This window comes from Nipponia nippon, unplaced genomic scaffold (genome assembly GCF_047370975.1).
Source record: "Nipponia nippon isolate SJK-2023a ecotype South Korea unplaced genomic scaffold, ASM4737097v1 scaffold_3, whole genome shotgun sequence".
In the NCBI taxonomy this organism is placed as follows: Eukaryota; Metazoa; Chordata; class Aves; order Pelecaniformes; family Threskiornithidae; genus Nipponia; species Nipponia nippon.
The window spans coordinates 80,124,300-80,142,184 of record NW_028262347.1 but is presented as its reverse complement, the minus strand read 5'-3'; the positions used below and the strand labels follow the sequence as shown (position 1 = coordinate 80,142,184).

Here is a 17,885-nt window from a genome sequence, read left to right as displayed (position 1 = left end):
GAGAAGATTTTCATACTGAAAATCTTAAGGCAATAATAAAGCCATCAATACATACAACCCTGTAATTTTATGTATTACTTGAAACTTCAGCTGCTTTGCTTCCCTGAGTACGGAGCATGGTATTGAATATGGTTCACGTTCCTATCCTAGAAAAAGACTCATTTACAAAATGAATTCTTGCTGGCCTGGAAAAGCCCTTTCTCAAGTAGTTATGTCAGCTCATTCAGTTGATCCTGAAGACATCAGACAATTAGACTTGGGGGGGGGAATATCTCAAGGCCCCCACCCCCTTTCTTCAAATTTTTGAGTTGTGACTTAGGGATCGGCATTGTTATTGATGTAGGAGGGGAGCTGGTTAGAAGACGCTTTCAGCAGCTAGGTCTAGCCCTACTGCCATCAGTAAGTCCATTTTCTTTCCCCATGCTGTAAAAAAGCTCCAGTGCCTGTTTTCTTGGATTTTTAATCAGTCAAGTTAAGGTAAATAAGAATTTGTTTCCCTTCTCAAGTAACAGAGTATATCCTTCTGGTCTAGCTATTCCTTTTGTGCAATTGGCCTGGTTCTGTCAAGCTGTCTGTGTCAGGTGCCATTGAATCACAGTCTTCCCTGGTCTGTGCCATGTCCTCTGCCTCCTCGTTATGTATCAGCGTGCAAAACTAACCTATTCTGGCAGCCTCACAGTGCAGTCCACGAAAAACCACAGGAACAAGGTTATGAAGAGTTAAGTCTCTCCTGAATAATTTCACTGTCTATATTTCTTACACACTTGGGGGAAAGTCTTACCATTGCCACCACTTCTGTGTATTGTCGTAACAACTCTGTCCTCTTATTTGAATTTCTTCATATAGTTCTTTCCCAAACATATTTTTGTCCTCAGTGGTAATCCCAAAGTTGTTTTGCTTTTTGTTTGGTTTGGGTTTTTTTGTTTTGGTTTGGGTTTGTTTGTTTGTTTTGTTTGCTTTGGGGGGTTTTGGGTTTTTTTGGTATTTTTTTTTTTTGTCATTTACAGAACTGGAGATCCATTCTATTACAATTAAATTCAGTTCAGAGAAGAGTAGTTAAACAGTAATTGTCAATAAAGCAGATAAAAGCCTTTGGTAAAATTGGATAACAAGCATGAAGGGATTACTGTTCGTGACGTATAACAAAAGAAAGTATTGTTATCTGAAGCAGACCGTGGAATGGACAGGCTAAATTGGACCTGATATGAAAGGAATAAATTAAATTTAGAGCAAAATACAATTTTTTTTAGAAGTGTACACAGTTTTCAGAAATGGTTGCACTTGAGATTTGAGTGCATCCCTGATGTACATAAACTCAGCTCTTGGGGAAAGAATATCCATACGAACGCATACATAATCTGAGATTATACTTTCTTATGTTTTGTTACAAGTGCTGGCTGATGCGAAACTTTGAGGGGTCAGATTGTATGAGCATGTTACTGCATTTCCATGGAAAAAGTAAGCTTAAAGGAAAACCCAGAACCTAGATGAATTAATCGTACTTTGCCTTGGGACAGAAATCATATACAGCAAAACCTGTAAATTATGCATGGCTTGGACACAAGTCTCAAGCTGTCAGCAGTCATGCTCAGTGCTGCCACTATTAATGAAGCTATCTTTCGGCACCAATCTTTTTCACCCTTAAGGTTGTAATTGTGACTCTTAGAAAGAGTTTTGGAGTAGAAATGTTTTGTCCCCTTCAAAAAAAAGGATACTAACGCTGTCCTGCTTCAGAGTTTGTTAGCGTGATACACGGTTGCTTGGCAGACTTGGGTTGATGGCGAATGGATGCAGTGTTCGGTCAACTTGAGAAACTCTTAACTGAAGTTATAGTTAAGCCATAGTAAAAAGGAATAGTGTTAATACCAAGAACTAAAACCTCTGCTTTTGGGTTTAACAGGGAGGTAGTGAGAACAGTGGGAGAGCACTAATAATTAAAGTGTAGTTTAAGTGGCAAGAAATTTGACAGGCATTTTGTATCCTTGAAGTCTTCCCACTAGAGCAATTCCTGTAGCAGAAAAAAGGGCTGAAACCCACCGTGTTGTATGGCAGTGGTCAGAAAGAAGAGAGTAGCATGGCAGCCGAAAACACCAATCTCTCTCGTGTTGCATTCCCACTCCTGGAAATTAACAGTCAGACATTGGAGAACGGTTGATCTTGCCTAGTGTAAAGACTACAGGTCAGAATGTGACCCGAGTTTGCATATTAGTCAGTAAACTATTAAAAATGCAATTTTTGTGTGAATTTAGTTACTAATCATGAAAGTGGTGTTGCTTCAGATGAACAGATTTCTGTTCATTGTTCCTGACATCTTTCATATAAATTATTTAGGTAATTTTGGCAAGATTGGAGTGTTACTCTGCACTTATCTTCAAGGCTCAACCTCCTTCACATCTGGATTCCCAGCTTGTAATGTTTCTTCATCATGTTGGTCTTAGGTCTAAGGCAAGATCATCGTCAGCCACCAGCTCTTCTTCACGTGTGCTTTGCTACACGTAATGTTTCCGTATTCCTATAAGCTCCTCTGTGCTTTTGCTCCCTTGAAGCTTTTGCATCTAGTGCAAACTTCTAAAGTGTCAGTGACTGCTGTCATAGCTGTATTCAGTTCTGGATGAAGCTTACCTGAGGCTGGCACCACCATGAGGAATAATCTAAACTTTTTGCGTATCCCTGTCTCTGGGATTGTTCCCTTCCCTTGTTACCTTGTATTTTTATTTTTTTTCCTGTGGCCTCAACTTTTCCTTTCACTCACCTGTTGGCCATAGGCAAGAATTTAGAAGATTACCTGACGGGGGGACAGGTCCTTTATCCATCCCTACCATGTTATTTGTATGTCCTCTAGTACAATGGTTACCACTTGCAAAGTAAATTTACTTGTATGGAGTAATTCACATAAAAACTCAGATACAGTCTGCTGTCCAGTTTTGTTTTGTAATGTTTAAAATGTGTGATTCAGGTTTTCAGTGGTGTATTTATAATTCAGAAGAGAGCATGCCCTCCACTTACCTTGCTCAGTTTCCAATCTGTTAGGTTCCCACTTAAAAATTCAGCTGCCCTGTCCTGCGTTTTGCAGGAGGAGCTCAAAAGGCACCTGCAGAGTGGCACAGAGGACTGTGGGTTTCTCCCTATTAAAACAAGTCTGGTAACAAAGTATTATGAAAGAAACATAAAGGTAAGGGTACATTGCAACGCCAAGTTTAAAAGACAGAAAACCACCAGCAGCTTCAGAATCTGATAGAAGCGGAGTTCCCGGCTGTATATCAACACGTATCACTTGCTCTCTATCTATATAGATAGACGCACGTCTCTCTCTTGCTCTGTTGTGCTCTTGCACAATACCCCAAAGGGGCATTGTGTGTTGCAGGTTTTAAGCATTCCAGGCCTGAACTGCTCAGTTTTCCCTCTGGATGTTCTTACGTTTTAAATTATTCTTCCAAATATTTATTCTTGAGTTAGCTGGATATGTTCGATTCCTGTTAAATGAAACAGTAAGGTTGGCCTTCGAGCAAAATCAAAACTAAAATTCAGTTTGCAACAATAAATATCTATGCACGGGCAGGAATGCCGTTTCATGTGTTGTGCTGGCTTAGATCCTGCTGCATGTGGGAGAGTGACTGTTCCTCTTCCCCTTTGATACTGACCGATAGTGGTGGTGTCTCCAACCCGCTGTTCTGAAGGGTAAATTATGGTCTGTGTATATTATGCTTGTAAAATGAATTAGCCATCATTGTGCTGAGTATCCACAAAATTACTAAAATCACAAATATAGCAAGCACTAATTTGTTTTTAACAAGCTGTAACTTGATGGAGTTTTTTTGGTGGTGTTTTTTTTTTCCCTGTAAAAGTCTTAAAGTATAGTGTAGAGAAGGAGTGGGGTAAGAGAGGCACTTCTAAAACTTCCCTCCTCCCTTTTTGCAACCTGTTCAAACCGGGTTAGTGCCTGAGCTCCTTCTGTGCTCCTGGGTTCAATAGGCAGATTTCTCCCACTGATTCAGAGCAGTATGAAATTTCCCTGCCTGTGTGTGCTGGCTTCTGCTATGCTCAAGTTTAATTTTCCCAACTCTTTATTTTCTCTGTGCCTTTTTTCTGTAGATTTTTAACAGATGAACTGTAGTGAGTGAAAACGCAGCAAGAAATACTATATCAGATTAAATCACATGTTTAAAGTTGCCATTTTCTATTCCTATGTGAAAAATTGGGGAGCATTCTATAGCTGGATAAGAGAGACTGCCAGCTTTCTAATATAACGCAGTTGTATACTGGAAAGATTTCTCATATCTAACAGTAAGTCTTTAAAGTACTGGACTGTAAATTCACAATATATTTAGATATAGAAAAGATGTCTGTTTGTGTTTGAGGTTTTTCCTTATGCTTGTTTTACATGTATTAGCATATAATTTACTTTATATGTGGTTAGTGTTTTGTTTACCGTGACAGCTGGTTTTGCAAGTTAAATGCAAAGAACGATTTCATTGTTTTGTTAAAATACTCCAAAATATTTGTATGAGTTTTTCTGTAAAACCACTCAAATTATTATCTTCTGCAGGAAAAGCTTTGAATTGGACAGATTTTGTTATGTTTGTGTGGTTTCTCACTGCTTAATACCCTCTAGTGTTGCATTCTTCTGAATTGTGCCACGTAATGTTGGGTTTGGCTGGTTTTTTGGAATCAGAGGTAAACGCTAAGTAGAACGTCTGATTTTGAAAACAGAAGATAATAGGATTTGCCTAGGTAGGCTCCTTCAGTATCAGCGGTATACTTGGGACTTCTGCATGTATCTACATTTTTCTCCTATTGTCTTGTCACTGACACCTCTTTTTCACCTCTCTGGAGGGTTTCTGAGTGGAAGAAGAGCAAACGGGCCCTGCTTGCACTGCCCTCACCCCCTTGGTTCCGCACAGCGCAAGAAGATCCTCCATGCTTCACAAAACCTGGGCCAGATGATGTCTTCTGGACTGAGGGGTGCTAATCTTTTCTGCCTGGGCTGGCAACAGCTAGCTTGCTTGAGATGCTTGGAGACTCTGTGTGTGTGAGATATAAGAGAAGAAAAAGGCACGTATTCCTCAGAGAGGACCTGAAGGACATTTATTAGTACAGAGGAAGGTAGCCAGCCAGTAGGTCTAAGGAGAGGAGTTGTTGGTCCCTTCTGCATCAGTGACTCAACTCTCCGCCTTCTGCATTGATGCAGGAGAGGTGGAAAAGTGGCAGCCCTGAGGTGCTGAGCCTCTGGCAAAAGCAACTGCAAACAGCTCGATCAGTTTTATCCATATAGTATTTATTGAGCAGGCAAGCAGCATTCTTTAAATAAGCAAAATATTGCTTGAATCTTATTTTCTGCTTTTGTGAATGTCAGTTTTTTGCTGATTTTGAAAATATCTGTTTTTTTAAATAAGATGCACAATTCCTAGAGGCTGCTTCTGTATGCAACAGTTCCCCACTTTGTTGCTAAATAAATGTACATTTCCCTTTTCCAAAACGTTTATCAGTATATCCTTGTATCATTTGTGTAGTACCTATTTCCCACTCCCCCTCCCAAGCACCAGCTGAGTTTCAAAACTTGTGGTTTTATCTGGTTAAGTTGCTCAAAATCTGATCCTTTTTTGTCTTTTTCCGGATGCTGTAGTGAAAACAGGGAAGAGCACGTCTCTGCTTGTTTGTAAACAGCCTGTATTTTTTTTTTTTTTTTAAATTATTAATGGCATTCCATATAATTATTTTAAATTCTGTGAGCTGATGGCAAATGATCAGCACTTTTTCTTTTTTCTTTTTTCTTTTTTTTTTTTTTTTCCTTCGTCAGAGCAATTCAGGGTTGAGCTGAAAGTTTTAAATTGACACTTTTGAGTGATTGGAAGCATACGTGGGTTTCCCCCCCCTTAGTGTAATAGGTTGGTGGGCATTTTCTTTGTGCCTTGTTAGAAAATGTCTTGTGAGTGAGGCCTGTGCTTGGGGTACATTTTGGATTTTTTTCACCCCTTTCAATGCATCTCTGTGCCAGAAGTGATTTGTATGCAGTGTGCGTGGTTAATGTTGGCTCTTACCAGAAGAACAGGTGAATGACCTGCAAAAGAAGCTTGTAGGGAGAAATGCTAATGACTTGGATTTAAAGCTGTTTTAATTGATTTTTAACTTCAGAATTCCAAGTGCATAAATACTAGAAGTGTAGTTGCTGCGGAATGCATAGCCACTTTTTCCATAAAATTTGAATCTGAGTACTTGATATTGAGCTGTTTAAAGTAGGAATGGAAAAGTAAAAGTGGTCTTACTTCCTTTATTGCAAATTCTAACCTAGAAAAAGATTGAGTGAGGTCTCAGACATCTCAGTTATTTGACAATAATGTTTTCAATAGAAAAATGAAGGGGTATTTGTTTCATCTGAGTGTGAAGCCTTTGGCTGGTATTCAGATCGCATTTAGTGGGCCTTTCTAAATGCTCTGTGAAAACATTCCTCCTTCTCAGTGAAAGCCAAGCCCACCTAGGTTTGTATCTCCAGAATTAGGGCTCTAACCAAGTCTCTGGTATAATGTAGCCTGTCTTGTTATGCATTAATTACACTGTGTCCCTTTATTTCTACTCTTTTTTACCATCCATGAGCAATCTCCTCTTTCCCTTATTTTTGGTTTATTTTGTAGTGAACATCATGTAGCTTTTGATGGGTTAAAAATAAGGCCTTATTTTTGGTAATTTTGTAGTATGAAAAGACTAATTGGTGCATGCTGCTTTCTTACGGGAGAGTAAGCGATTTAGTGGGTCTAGTGGATGATCAAAGAATAGAAGGAAAAAAAAATAAAACCAAAACAGTCAAGGCAAATAAAGCCATTTCAGAAAAGCTGAAACGAATGAATTGCTTGCCTGCGTGTTCCTTACTGAGAGCATCAGGTTGGTTTCCATATCAACAAACTGATAAGCAAATCACAAGGACAGGATCTGCACTGAAAATGTACTGAAGTCCTAAATGACATTATGAATTCATTTAATAAATAAATTAAAAAAAAGCCTAAGGAGTGATGGTTACATATAAGTAAGCCTGATTCACGTACCAAACAATAGGATGGAAACTATGAAAAAGGAATTAGCAGAGTGCTGGCAATGTGATATGAAGGGTAAGAGCCAGCTTGGTTTGGTAGAGCATTAAAGTTTATTAGGGTTCCTTGGAGGAGTTGGGAATCACGAACATAAAAGTGATCCAGTTGGGAATAGTGTACTGAGAGAGGGGCTGAATAACAAGGGCATGTTTTACTGATGAAAGACTGACTTGGAATGACTAAAAAAAAAAATCTCACTGAGGAAAAATTGCAGAAGGATCTCATGATATTGAACATGCTGTTTCCCCAGTTTCAGTTGATGGAAGACAGGGCAACTCCCTGATAGTTTTTTCTTTTCAGCTAATTTAATCCCTTTTCTCCTCTTGTTGCTGGCAGTGCCATCCTGCCTTCTCATGTTTTAGCACAGGTACCCGCTCGATAGCATGGTGAGCTGCTTCAGGGAATTGATTGGGCCCCAACTTAATCCAGGGAAACAGAGAATAGAGTTAAGTGAGTAGGTCTTGGATAAAAACTTTTACTGTTGTAAGCTGCATCTGCGTTGAGGATTGCTAGGATAGTTATACCAGCAAATTGTGTTTAATGTCAGTGTAGTTGACGTATCTCTGTAGTACCCTATGTGCAGTTCATAACTCAAGATTTTGCATAGCGATGTACAGTGGGATGACTAGATTTTTGCTTGTAAGAAACAGCCCAGAATGCCAAATGACAGATTTCACGCGCTGGGTGACATGATTGGGATGTATGACTGTGCTCTCCTGCCATGGAGGAGCGGGTGTGTTCCTAGGGCTTCAATTTAAGATACAAGTTTAGGGAAAATCTTTCTCTACTTCCTGTATTCGGGATGTATAGGGAGATAAGGAGAAGAATTCTCCCAGGTTTTTGTTGAAAGATAAGAAGCGAGTTTGATTATGACTGTACTGAAAAGATTCTTGTGTGTCAAAGCAGGGAGTGAAAAATTCATAGTAGCAGCTGACATGTCCAGTTTCAGCCCAAGGCTCTTTGAAATGACCGAATTCTAATTTCTCATTTACAAACTAAATATTTACAGTGCAAATGTTTGTATTTTTAGTGCAAGTTCCCGTAAAGAAACAGATTATTTTTCATTGTACAAAAAACTTAAATTTTATCTGGGAAAGATGGTGAACAGTGATCCCACCGTTTTCTCACTGCTCTCCACCACTTGTAGTTTTAATGTAGCTAAATATTCTTTTAGACTCGCTTTCAGCATTTTGTTCAGTTCACAGGTGTGTAGATCTGCACCTTTTAATAGGATCTCGAAGAGCTGTTTGAATCGGGTGGTTGTGTGTGCGTGGGCAATGCTGAGTGACTGCAGCTCCAGGCACTGCCAGGGCAGGCCTCTGTGAGACTCCTCCGCCCTGAAGGGCTACCCAGTGGCAGCACGCAGTCTGTCCTGGCTCAGCATCTTTCCTGGCCTCTTGAGAGACTGTGGCACAGTCGTCAGGTGTTTTGGGTTTTGTTTGTGCGTGCGTTTGTTGAAAGTCTGTCAAAACTGCCAGCTGGCTTGCTTTCCTCTGCTATTTTATTGTTATAGTTCAAGAACCAAGGTAGGTTGGAAGGCAAGGATTTTCGTTTTGTTGATTTTGTCCATCTCCTGTTACATTAACTTATGTTTTAGTTTTCTGTTGGCTTACCTGCCGCTAAAAGGCTGGCTGAACTTTGCAGGGTCTGGTGGATTACATCTGGAGTGATTCCTGTGCAAAGGGCTGGCTGAGCCCTTCCAAAGCACATTTGCATCTTGCTTCCATCTTGCAGTCAGTTAGGGCCTAGGGATGGTGTTAGATAGGTAACAGAGAGGGGAAATGGTTTCTTTCTATATTTATTTGGCTTAAACTGGGAAAATTGTTGTTTCAAATATTGTTTTTTAAATGCTGCTAAGTTCTGACAAGCTCTATTTCCTGCTTGCTCTAGGAGAAACCAGAAAATGGCTTCTGTTTCATAACTGTGGAAGGCATGTTGTTAGACCTTCTGTGTCTGGAGATAGAAAAGGCTAATTTACAAGTTCAAGGAGCAAGAGACCTTTCCACCTGCTCAAACAATTGAAATTCTGCCTTTGTGAGCATTCAGCAAAAATAGCTGCTGCTTGTTTTTTAATGAGCCCCTTTCTCTTTTTCCTTGGGATCTGTGACCAAAAGGACAACCATATGCATGTGACTCTGCAGTGCATCAGCGTTATGGTTGACAGTTAAGTCAAATCTTACTTCCCATGGACTCTCAGAAATGTCTGGGTGAAAATGAAAAACAATCTCTCATCTGTGTCTGTCTTTCTTGTCAGATTGCCCAGCGTATTCTTTAAACTCGAATACCTGAAAACAGACGGCATGATGGCTGAGACATACTTTTGCATACTGAGTTGTTTCCTTCTGTTTATGAAATGAGAATAGCATGCAAGTTTGTGCTTCCATGTTGATTTCTTATGAATGACTTTCAGTGGTTTTGCTAAGGTATTTTTTTTCAGAGCTTGTGAAAACCATCTCTAAAATCTCATTCTAGGTTTATACTGTGTTGTTGATACTGAGCTAGAAACAAAGCATCAGCTTCTGATCGCTTCATCACAGGTTTTCTTCTTTCCAAAACTGGAGTGTTTGCATTTATCCCTTATTTTAGAAATGAATTCCAAGAAGAGGGGAGGTCTGGTGATAATTTTCTTCCTCTTGCTCGATAACGTCTGAATAGGAGACTAAAGCCAGCTCCAAAGTGGGAATCCTCAATATTGCCATAGGGCTTACAGGTGGGTCTTTGCCTGACTAGTATACTGCCTGATGTCCTAGGATAAATGCAGTCATTTGCATAAAAGTACTATCACCAGGATAACCTCTTCCTCTTGAGAAAACTAGTATAGAGTATACTGGGAAAAATATTTGTATGCCTTATAAATGTGTCTTCCAGTAGACCTTTTTCTAGTGTATAGTAGACATACATAGATGTGGAATTTTGCACATTGATTTCTCCCTCTTGTCAGTCGAGTCTTTTAGCATCCCTGACAGATCAGCTATGGAAGCTGCAGTAGTTCATCGTTACCGACCTCTGTTTCTGCACAAGGTTACTGCTTTGTTAGCAGCAGTGGCAGAATGAGATGTCTCTGTTACAAGTCACTGTGTTGAAGTCACTGGACAGACTCACGTCTAGTTTTGATGGTGTGAGCACTAATAATCTGGGCTGTGAAATGGAGTAGCTGAGGTGCAAGTACCTGTGGAGTTCTGCCAGGCCTCCAGCCTTCATCCCTTCACGGGATGGGGGGAGTTAAGAAGGTGCGGCTTGATCCACTGGTGGTTGCTTGTCAAGCATTTTGAGCACATCTGGGTGGTTCAGTTGCTTGCTAGGCACGCTGGTGCTTTTGAGGAGAGTAAAATAAAAAAGGCTTGGTTTTCAGTGAAAGAAATCTTGTTTTGTTTTTGTCCGGTGTATGTAGCAATGCTTAAGACAGGTGGTTCTGAGCCAGGTGTGCCTAGCTGAAATGAGAAACTGCAGCTTTGTTGGGAGCCTGTGGGGTCCTAAAACCAGTAAGTTTGAGGCAAGAAAATTCAGTGTGTTAGGATGTTAATAGCTTTCTACTTCACACCCATTCCCCACATAGCTGCTCTTAGTACGTGCAAGAGTGATGTTTTAGAGGCAGCTGAAAAGCTGCATAGGGTAAGTTAAATCACACAAAAAATGGTCTTGAGTGCACTGAAGGTTAACATAAGAAATTATTGTAGAGCAACTCTGAAAATGACATTCAGCTGATGTCCACACTTATTCACAGAGACACTCTGTTGTAGAAGAGTACAGTTCTCAGCTAGCTAGCTAAGAACAGCTTTTCTCTCATGTTTATCTTGATTGTATCCCTCTCTTTTATGGAGAATTATCTCCATATTTAATTTGCGGTGTGCATTTTTCACTTGTCTTGGAGGACTGAAAATATTTCCTGAATTTTGCAGTCAGTTGAGAAACTTTGTACTAAAATCTTCCTGTGGTACTTTAGTCCCTTTATTTGAAAATCCATTTTCTGTTTCATTCAATACTTATTATGTCCTTCTGGATTGCTGTTTCCATCCCTCTGTCAACCTGCCTCAAGAAGTTTCTGTTAAGGATACCTGAAGGGTCACTTGATTCAAATGTCTTGTCTTAAACTCCTGAAGGCCCGCAAACATTTCTTCTTAAGTCAACAGCTATTTTCGATAGCCAAACACATTTATTGCGCATCATTTTCCTGAACTACTCCAGCGCCTATCATTTAACTTTGTATTTCTTCATTAGATGAGTGCCAGTCCTGCTAGTGCTGGAGCCAGAGCGGGCTGCGTTTCACAAGGACCACTGCAGAGCTGATGAGCTCCACAGGGGCTGCTGCACTTCTGAAACCTTTGCGGGCTCTGAAGTTTGGCAGCTGTTTGGGTCCCTGTAGAGCTCAGAGGTTCTTAGGGGCTGAAACGAGCATAATTGCAAAGTTGGAGCATTCACTGTGAAGGGCCTCACCAAATAATTGGCTGTCCCAATTAAGCAGCTGTTCTTCCCACTGAATAACGTTCAGGAAGGTAAACGTTTGCCTGCCCTGTAAGGTGTCCCAATTAACTGCCTTAAAATCAGCTAAGTGTCGCGTGGGGTATCTCTGTTCAGTGAGTGAAACAGTTGCATGCATCTCGATGGGGGCTGGTGTTTTAATGACACTCCTAGCAGGAGCCTGGTTTCGTGCGGGATAGCAGGGCTGAAAGGATCTGCATCAGTGTTGGGGAGCCGTGCAGATCAGAAAGTTGCAAAGCTGATGGGTGCTGGCGAAGAATTTCTCTCCCTCTGTGCATACGGTCGGAAATCACTGCTAAATTATAGCATTTATTCTTGGCATTTGTACTCTGCAAGCTTTTTTCTATGTATGTGGGATATTCTGCCGTCAGCATGCCTAGTATGAGCTTTTTAGAGAAGAAGCTCTGTTATTTGTTATATTTGTTCATCGCACAGAATGGAACCAAGAAACGCAGTTTCCTCTTTTTCTTTGCCATTGCAAAACCTTTTAATTTGGGGCAAATCAAAACTGCGAAGTTACAGCTGTACAGTGCATAGTGATTTCTGATGCCTTTTAGGAGAAGGTTTTATTGCCTGGGTTCACCTTACCTACCTGAGACACAAAAATTAAAAAATGCCAAATCTAAAGATGCATAGAAAAAAGTTTGTAGGGAGAAACCATCAAAGCTTTTCCTCTATTTATTCATAATTTTTATAGATGATATAACCTTATAAGATAAACCAACATTCTGGGCCACAGTCAAACAAAATACCAGCTAAGTACTGCAGTCTAAGAACTTTCCTCTTTTCTATAAGTATATGTCAAATACTTGATGTGCCTTAATTCCTTAAGGGGGGGGGGGGGGGGTGGCTGTATCATTTCCTGACATGAGTTCCTAATGTTAAAATTACAAGCGTAGATAAATAGAAATACACTTTGTTGTTGGGTTTTTTTTTTTTTTCTGTTAGATTTTTATAACAGCTCGCAGCCATTTCCAAAGTCTGCTAGTAAAGTCTGACAAGCATGGCATTTAACAGTACGGAGAAAATACAACGTGAAAAATAATGAAGCAGTTCAAAATATTAAGGTTGTTTGATTAAAACCAAAGTTCTTAAAAATACAGTGGTTAATTATTTAAATAGGAAAAAGACGACCAGATTAACAGGATCAGTTTTAATCAGCTGTGGAATTATTTCTTATTAGGTTGAAGAGATATTTGGCTCTATATGGATTGATTTGATACTAAATAAAAGGTCTTCCTGCTAAGTCTGGTATTCCTGTTAGGTAAGAAAGTATGCCATGTATGTTTAAAAATCCCTAGGCATAGGGGTACATTTATTCAGGTTTGCATTTTTTACGTTTGATTGTGTTGCTGCACTACAGCTTCTCCATACTAGTTTTAAACTCCTTGCAAAGATGAGTTTGGATGAAGTAGCTGGTATGTAAAGTACAGCAGCGAGGTGTGAGCTCGCAGTTCCCGTTGTTGACCCTGGTGGGGGATGACCTTCAGCACGGAGGCAGTGACAAGCAGCTGGATGGGTCCAGAGCTCTACTACCACCCTGTCCTGGTTGTAACTGCCTGGAATAGCAGTACTATCAGCCAAAGTTAAGAAGCATGAGAAAGCATTCCTGTTTCTGGACTCCAGCAGGCTTGCTGAAGTCAGTTGCAGCGTGTCTGTGTGTTGCCCTCTGGATCTTATGGATTTGGGATTGCCCAGCATGGAGCCCAATTCTGTGCCTGTACCACTGTACAGTAGACATGCTACATATATATGGGTTTATTCCTTAAAATTCAAAGGGTATTGAAATTTTATAGCAAGGTATAACTAGGTGACAAGAGAGGCAAACAGAACAATAGTCTTCTGGTGGTATCTGAATGCCATAATTTAGCACAAAACATTACTTTTCAGTTAATATTTTGCTCTATCTTGTGGCCTTTGGTGGTGACTTTTTTTTTTTTAAATTGAAAAAATTAAACATGTTTGAAGAGGATGGGGAGGAGGGAGAATGACCCTTACCTTGTCTGTATGGCTGGCTTACCATCGTTCAGTAAGTCTGTATGTCATAACATCTTCCTTTCTGTATGGTCTCCGTATGGATTACTTACCAACCATTATATAATGAAACAAGAATCTGCAAGCCTTCCAGTAAGGAGGAACCAGCACACATATGTGAACAGTTTGATATTACCTGGAAAGAGGGATCTGAGATCTCTGTAGAAGAATCTATAGAAAGACCTCTGCAGTAATGGGAATTTGCAGTCATATCCGTCCCCCCCCACTCCCCTTGGATGTTAGTCAGGTCTCCCTTGCCTCTTAGCAGTTGCGGTTAACTTAAAGCATGGTTATGACCGGGGCATTTCTTTCAGCTGTTCTACACAGTTCTTCCCATCCTCTCCTGCTCCTATACCTGGTGCGCATGCCCTGTACTTGCTTAGCTGTTGCAGAAAAGGGCCTAAGTACGCTTTCTGAGTAAGAAAGTGACTGCTGTTGGCACCCGTGCTGGTTCAGGCAGCTTATAGAAACCTACACCCTGCATGCAAGTGGAAGTGCTCACGGAGCTGTGCGCTGGAACGCATTCAGACTGATGACTGATTTTTAGCCCAGACCTGTTCCTTGAATCCAGTTTCTTCCGTGGCCATATAAGCCCTGTACTGGAAGCAAAGATGATCCGTAAGAAGTTGCTTAAAAGCAGCTTCCTGAGAGAAATGGTCATCAAGCTGTAATCTCCATTACTTTTGCAGTGATGAAAAGCCCAGCTTCCCTAATGAAGCGCAGCCCTTGATGCCATCAGCTGGAGCATGGCTGGTTCCAAAGATTTTTAATGGAGACATTAAAACCCATAGGCTTTCAAGCAAGGTGGAGGAAAACAAACAGGTGATAGTGGAAAAAAAACTATTGGAGAAACTGAGCAGAGGTCACTGGAGCTGACTGGAATCTTAAAGCCAGTTCTGTGTGCATGTGTGCTCCTCTGACAAATAAAATAGGGCTGGTTTTGTGAAGTCCGAGAAGGCTTTGCTTTGTTTCCAAACTACCCTTACCTGTTTTTGCTTGAGTAATTGCAGTGCGTATGAGAGGTGAGAGGGAGACGGGGAAGAAGATGAGGCTGTACAGCGACTAATGATCTGTTTCAGCCTGAAAAATTGGTCTAGCAGGGTGGCCAGAGCCTTGGAACCTATTAACCTTGATGAAGTATTTGGAAGTCTAGGACTTGACAGCTGGGGCAAAGACGGGTCTTTTAAAAGATGTTTAAATAAATCTCTATTTTTCTCTCTTCTTTCTCACATGTGCTCGCTAGTGAAATGCTGCCTGACTTTTTTTAACTTTTCTTTTTTTTGAGTATATAGTTGTCTTATTGCATAGCTTGAGCAGGTGATTTGCTACTGTGCTACCTATCTGAAAATTATTCTGTTTTTTTCTTCTTCCTGATGGAAACCCAGTTTCTCCGTAGCACTGGTTCATGCCTACAGAGAACTCATGTGTTCTCTTCAGATATTTGTGCTCTGTGTTTAAGACAGGCATGTTGCTCCATAAAGAATGACTCACTTGGGATCGAGTAGGGCAATATTTGTGTTAATCAGCTGCATTTCTGTCCGCAGATATAGCTGTGCATTAAAACAAACAGGCTGTAGACATGAATTAAGGGGAAAAATATGACATGGAATTTCCTGACTTTTTAAAATAAAAAAATAAATCTTTGCCAAGAATAACTTCATCTGCAAATGTTTCTTAAATGTGTTGCACATTTGTTTTTCTTTAAAGGATGGGTGGCCAGGCCTCTTCACATGTGGGCACCATATAGTGACATATTGTGGTTGTGTGATGATCTGGGTTAGTTTAAAGGCTTCAGATCTTTCCTAATCTGGATTGTTTTGCCTGAGCCAGGTTAGGGAGCACAGATACAAGCAGGTATGCTGGCAGATGTCGTGGGGTTATGAGAAGCAATTTAGGACAGTAGTCATCTTGTCTGTCCCAGCTGCAACAACAAAACAGAGCCAGCTTCGTTGACACACTTTGTCTAATCTGTTTATATTGTATGCTACTTCTGTTTAGTTATGCATTCCGTTAACAACCCACAAAAGTAAATCCATTTTTTACCACCTGTAGAAAAAGGACAAATATTCTTACTCCCCACTAGTCTCCAGCCATAATAAAGTGGTTTCCCTTGCTTCACCTCAGTCTTAAATGCAACTAGATAACTCCCCCCCCCCCCCCCCCCCGCTACTTGCGAAATAATATTTAAACATGTGCCAATATGTGCTAACATGTTTTAAAACTTGCTTCACTAGTCTTAAAAGATTTTATGGAGTGTTTTGCCCGGTCAGTGGGTGCAAACTGTGCTTTTATACATGTTGACTTAGCTGCCTGTCTCTGAATTTCTCTGAAAAAAAGGACATGAATTGGTCTTCCATCAAATCCACTTCACTCCTTTGCATGCAACTGCTATGTCTACTATAAGTCCACACACCTTTTTCCGTTTTCTTTTATGATAGTCTGTAATATCTACCTTTGCTGTTTAATGTTGAATTCTGAGATTATTGTCAAAATCCGTTGGATATCCCCAACTTCCTCACTTGACCCAAGGAAAGAAAGAAACATATGGAAGTATAACTTGACATGGTACTGTGGGTTTGTCTTAAGTTGTTTTCCTTCAGCTTTTTGTGAAGTAACTTTGTTCTGTTGTGCTTCACAGGACGTGTACCTTACCCGGTAGAACAGAGCTCCTCAGACACTATCTCTGCAGAACAGAGATCACCTTTGCCTTTCCTGAAAGTTGTATCCAGTGTTACAGTTGTAGATTTATACATGATTGTTTTCTTTTTTTGTCTTTTCTCTTTTTAAAATAATTACAGGTTCATGTATTGGACAGACTGGGGGGAAGTGCCAAAGATAGAACGTGCTGGGATGGATGGTTCAAGCCGCTCCATTATAGTCAACACGGAGATATATTGGCCAAATGGACTGACGTTGGATTATGAGGAACAGAAACTTTATTGGGCAGATGCTAAACTGAATTTCATCCACAAATCAAATCTGGATGGAAGTCATAGGTAAGAAGTTTTTGTTTGATGTATGTAATGCAGTGCTTTTCTTAGAAGATATTGCTTAAGCAACATCATAAGTTGTGTTGCAGGGAATTGTCATGTTAGCACTCGCAAAATTTTAAGGAAACTACTGCTATCAGAAACTTTTATCCTTCCTGATGCTTCCCTTTCCAACACTGTGAAGTTCAGCGCGTGGTCCTTTTTGGGGTATCCTGTAACTCTCACTAAGTCTTTTCTCAGAACCAGTCCCATAAAGAAGTCCTTGAATCCTGTTGTTAAGTGTGTAAGACTACATAGCAAATCTGTCCCTTTTCAGTAGGTCTTCTGTTTCCTGTTGCTGTGATATTCAGAAACGCAGAAAATAATCTGAAGAAATGGATCATTATATACTAGTATTTCAGTTTCATTAATCCTAGGGGTTGGGAAATTAGTGGAAAACAGTCTATACAGAGAACTATCCTAAAATGACTGTTTTCCTCTAACAGTTTTATAGCGATGATGTCATTCTTTTTGATCCAGTCACAGCTACTTCTTAATTAAGAGTATAACTAGTACTTTGTGTATATGCATTTATCCCTGATTTGAGCGATGACCCTCTTTGTTAAATGAGAAAGCTTTGAAAAGGACTGTTTGCACACACAAATGAATCACAGTTAGCTTGTGCCCCAAGGTATCATATAGAGATATGATTTTTTTGAGGTTATCCTTTGCAAATTTTTGTGATGCCTCAGCTGGTTTATCCAGGCATGAAATATCCTTTCTTATGCTCTTCGTTCTGATCTCTTAGGGACTTGTCCCTTCTTTCACCACAAACGTTAATCTGGCATAAAGAAATCAATCATATTGACAAGATAGGTGCTTTGTGTGGACTTGTAAGTAGGAACATAGGCAGCACACATGAAACATATCCACTGTCTTCCTGTGGTATTTATTTTGAACTCCACAGTTTCTTGTGACACTGATTTCATAGAATCATTGAGGTTGGAAAAGACCTCTGAGATCATCGAGTCCAACCATTAACCTAACCGCCAGGTCCACCTCTATACCATGTCCCTAAGCACCACATCCACGCGTTTTTTGAACACTTCCAGGGACTGTGATTGCACCACTTCCCTGGGCAGTCTGTTCCAACGCTATCTCTGTGAAGAAATTCTTCCTAATAGCTAATCTAAATCTCCCCTGGCACAGCTTGAGGCCATTCCCTCTTGTCCTATCACTTCTTACTTGGGAGAAGAGACCAACCCCCACCTTGTTACAGCCTCCTTTCAGGTAGTTGTAGAGAGCAATAAGGTCTCCCCTC

General features: G+C 40.4%; 1 protein-coding gene across 3 annotated transcripts in view; it reads left to right on the top strand.

Annotated features, from left to right (window-relative positions):
- The window catches only part of LRP6 (LDL receptor related protein 6), a 128,679-nt gene that overhangs the window by 38,828 nt on the left and 71,966 nt on the right, over window positions 1–17,885 (top strand). For all 3 annotated transcript variants that reach the window (XM_087766679.1, XM_087766680.1, XM_087766678.1), the window contains exon 3: window positions 16,394–16,591. In XM_087766679.1, the coding sequence (XP_087622805.1) occupies window positions 16,394–16,591 (198 nt within the window). The remainder of the gene's footprint in view (window positions 1–16,393; window positions 16,592–17,885) is intronic.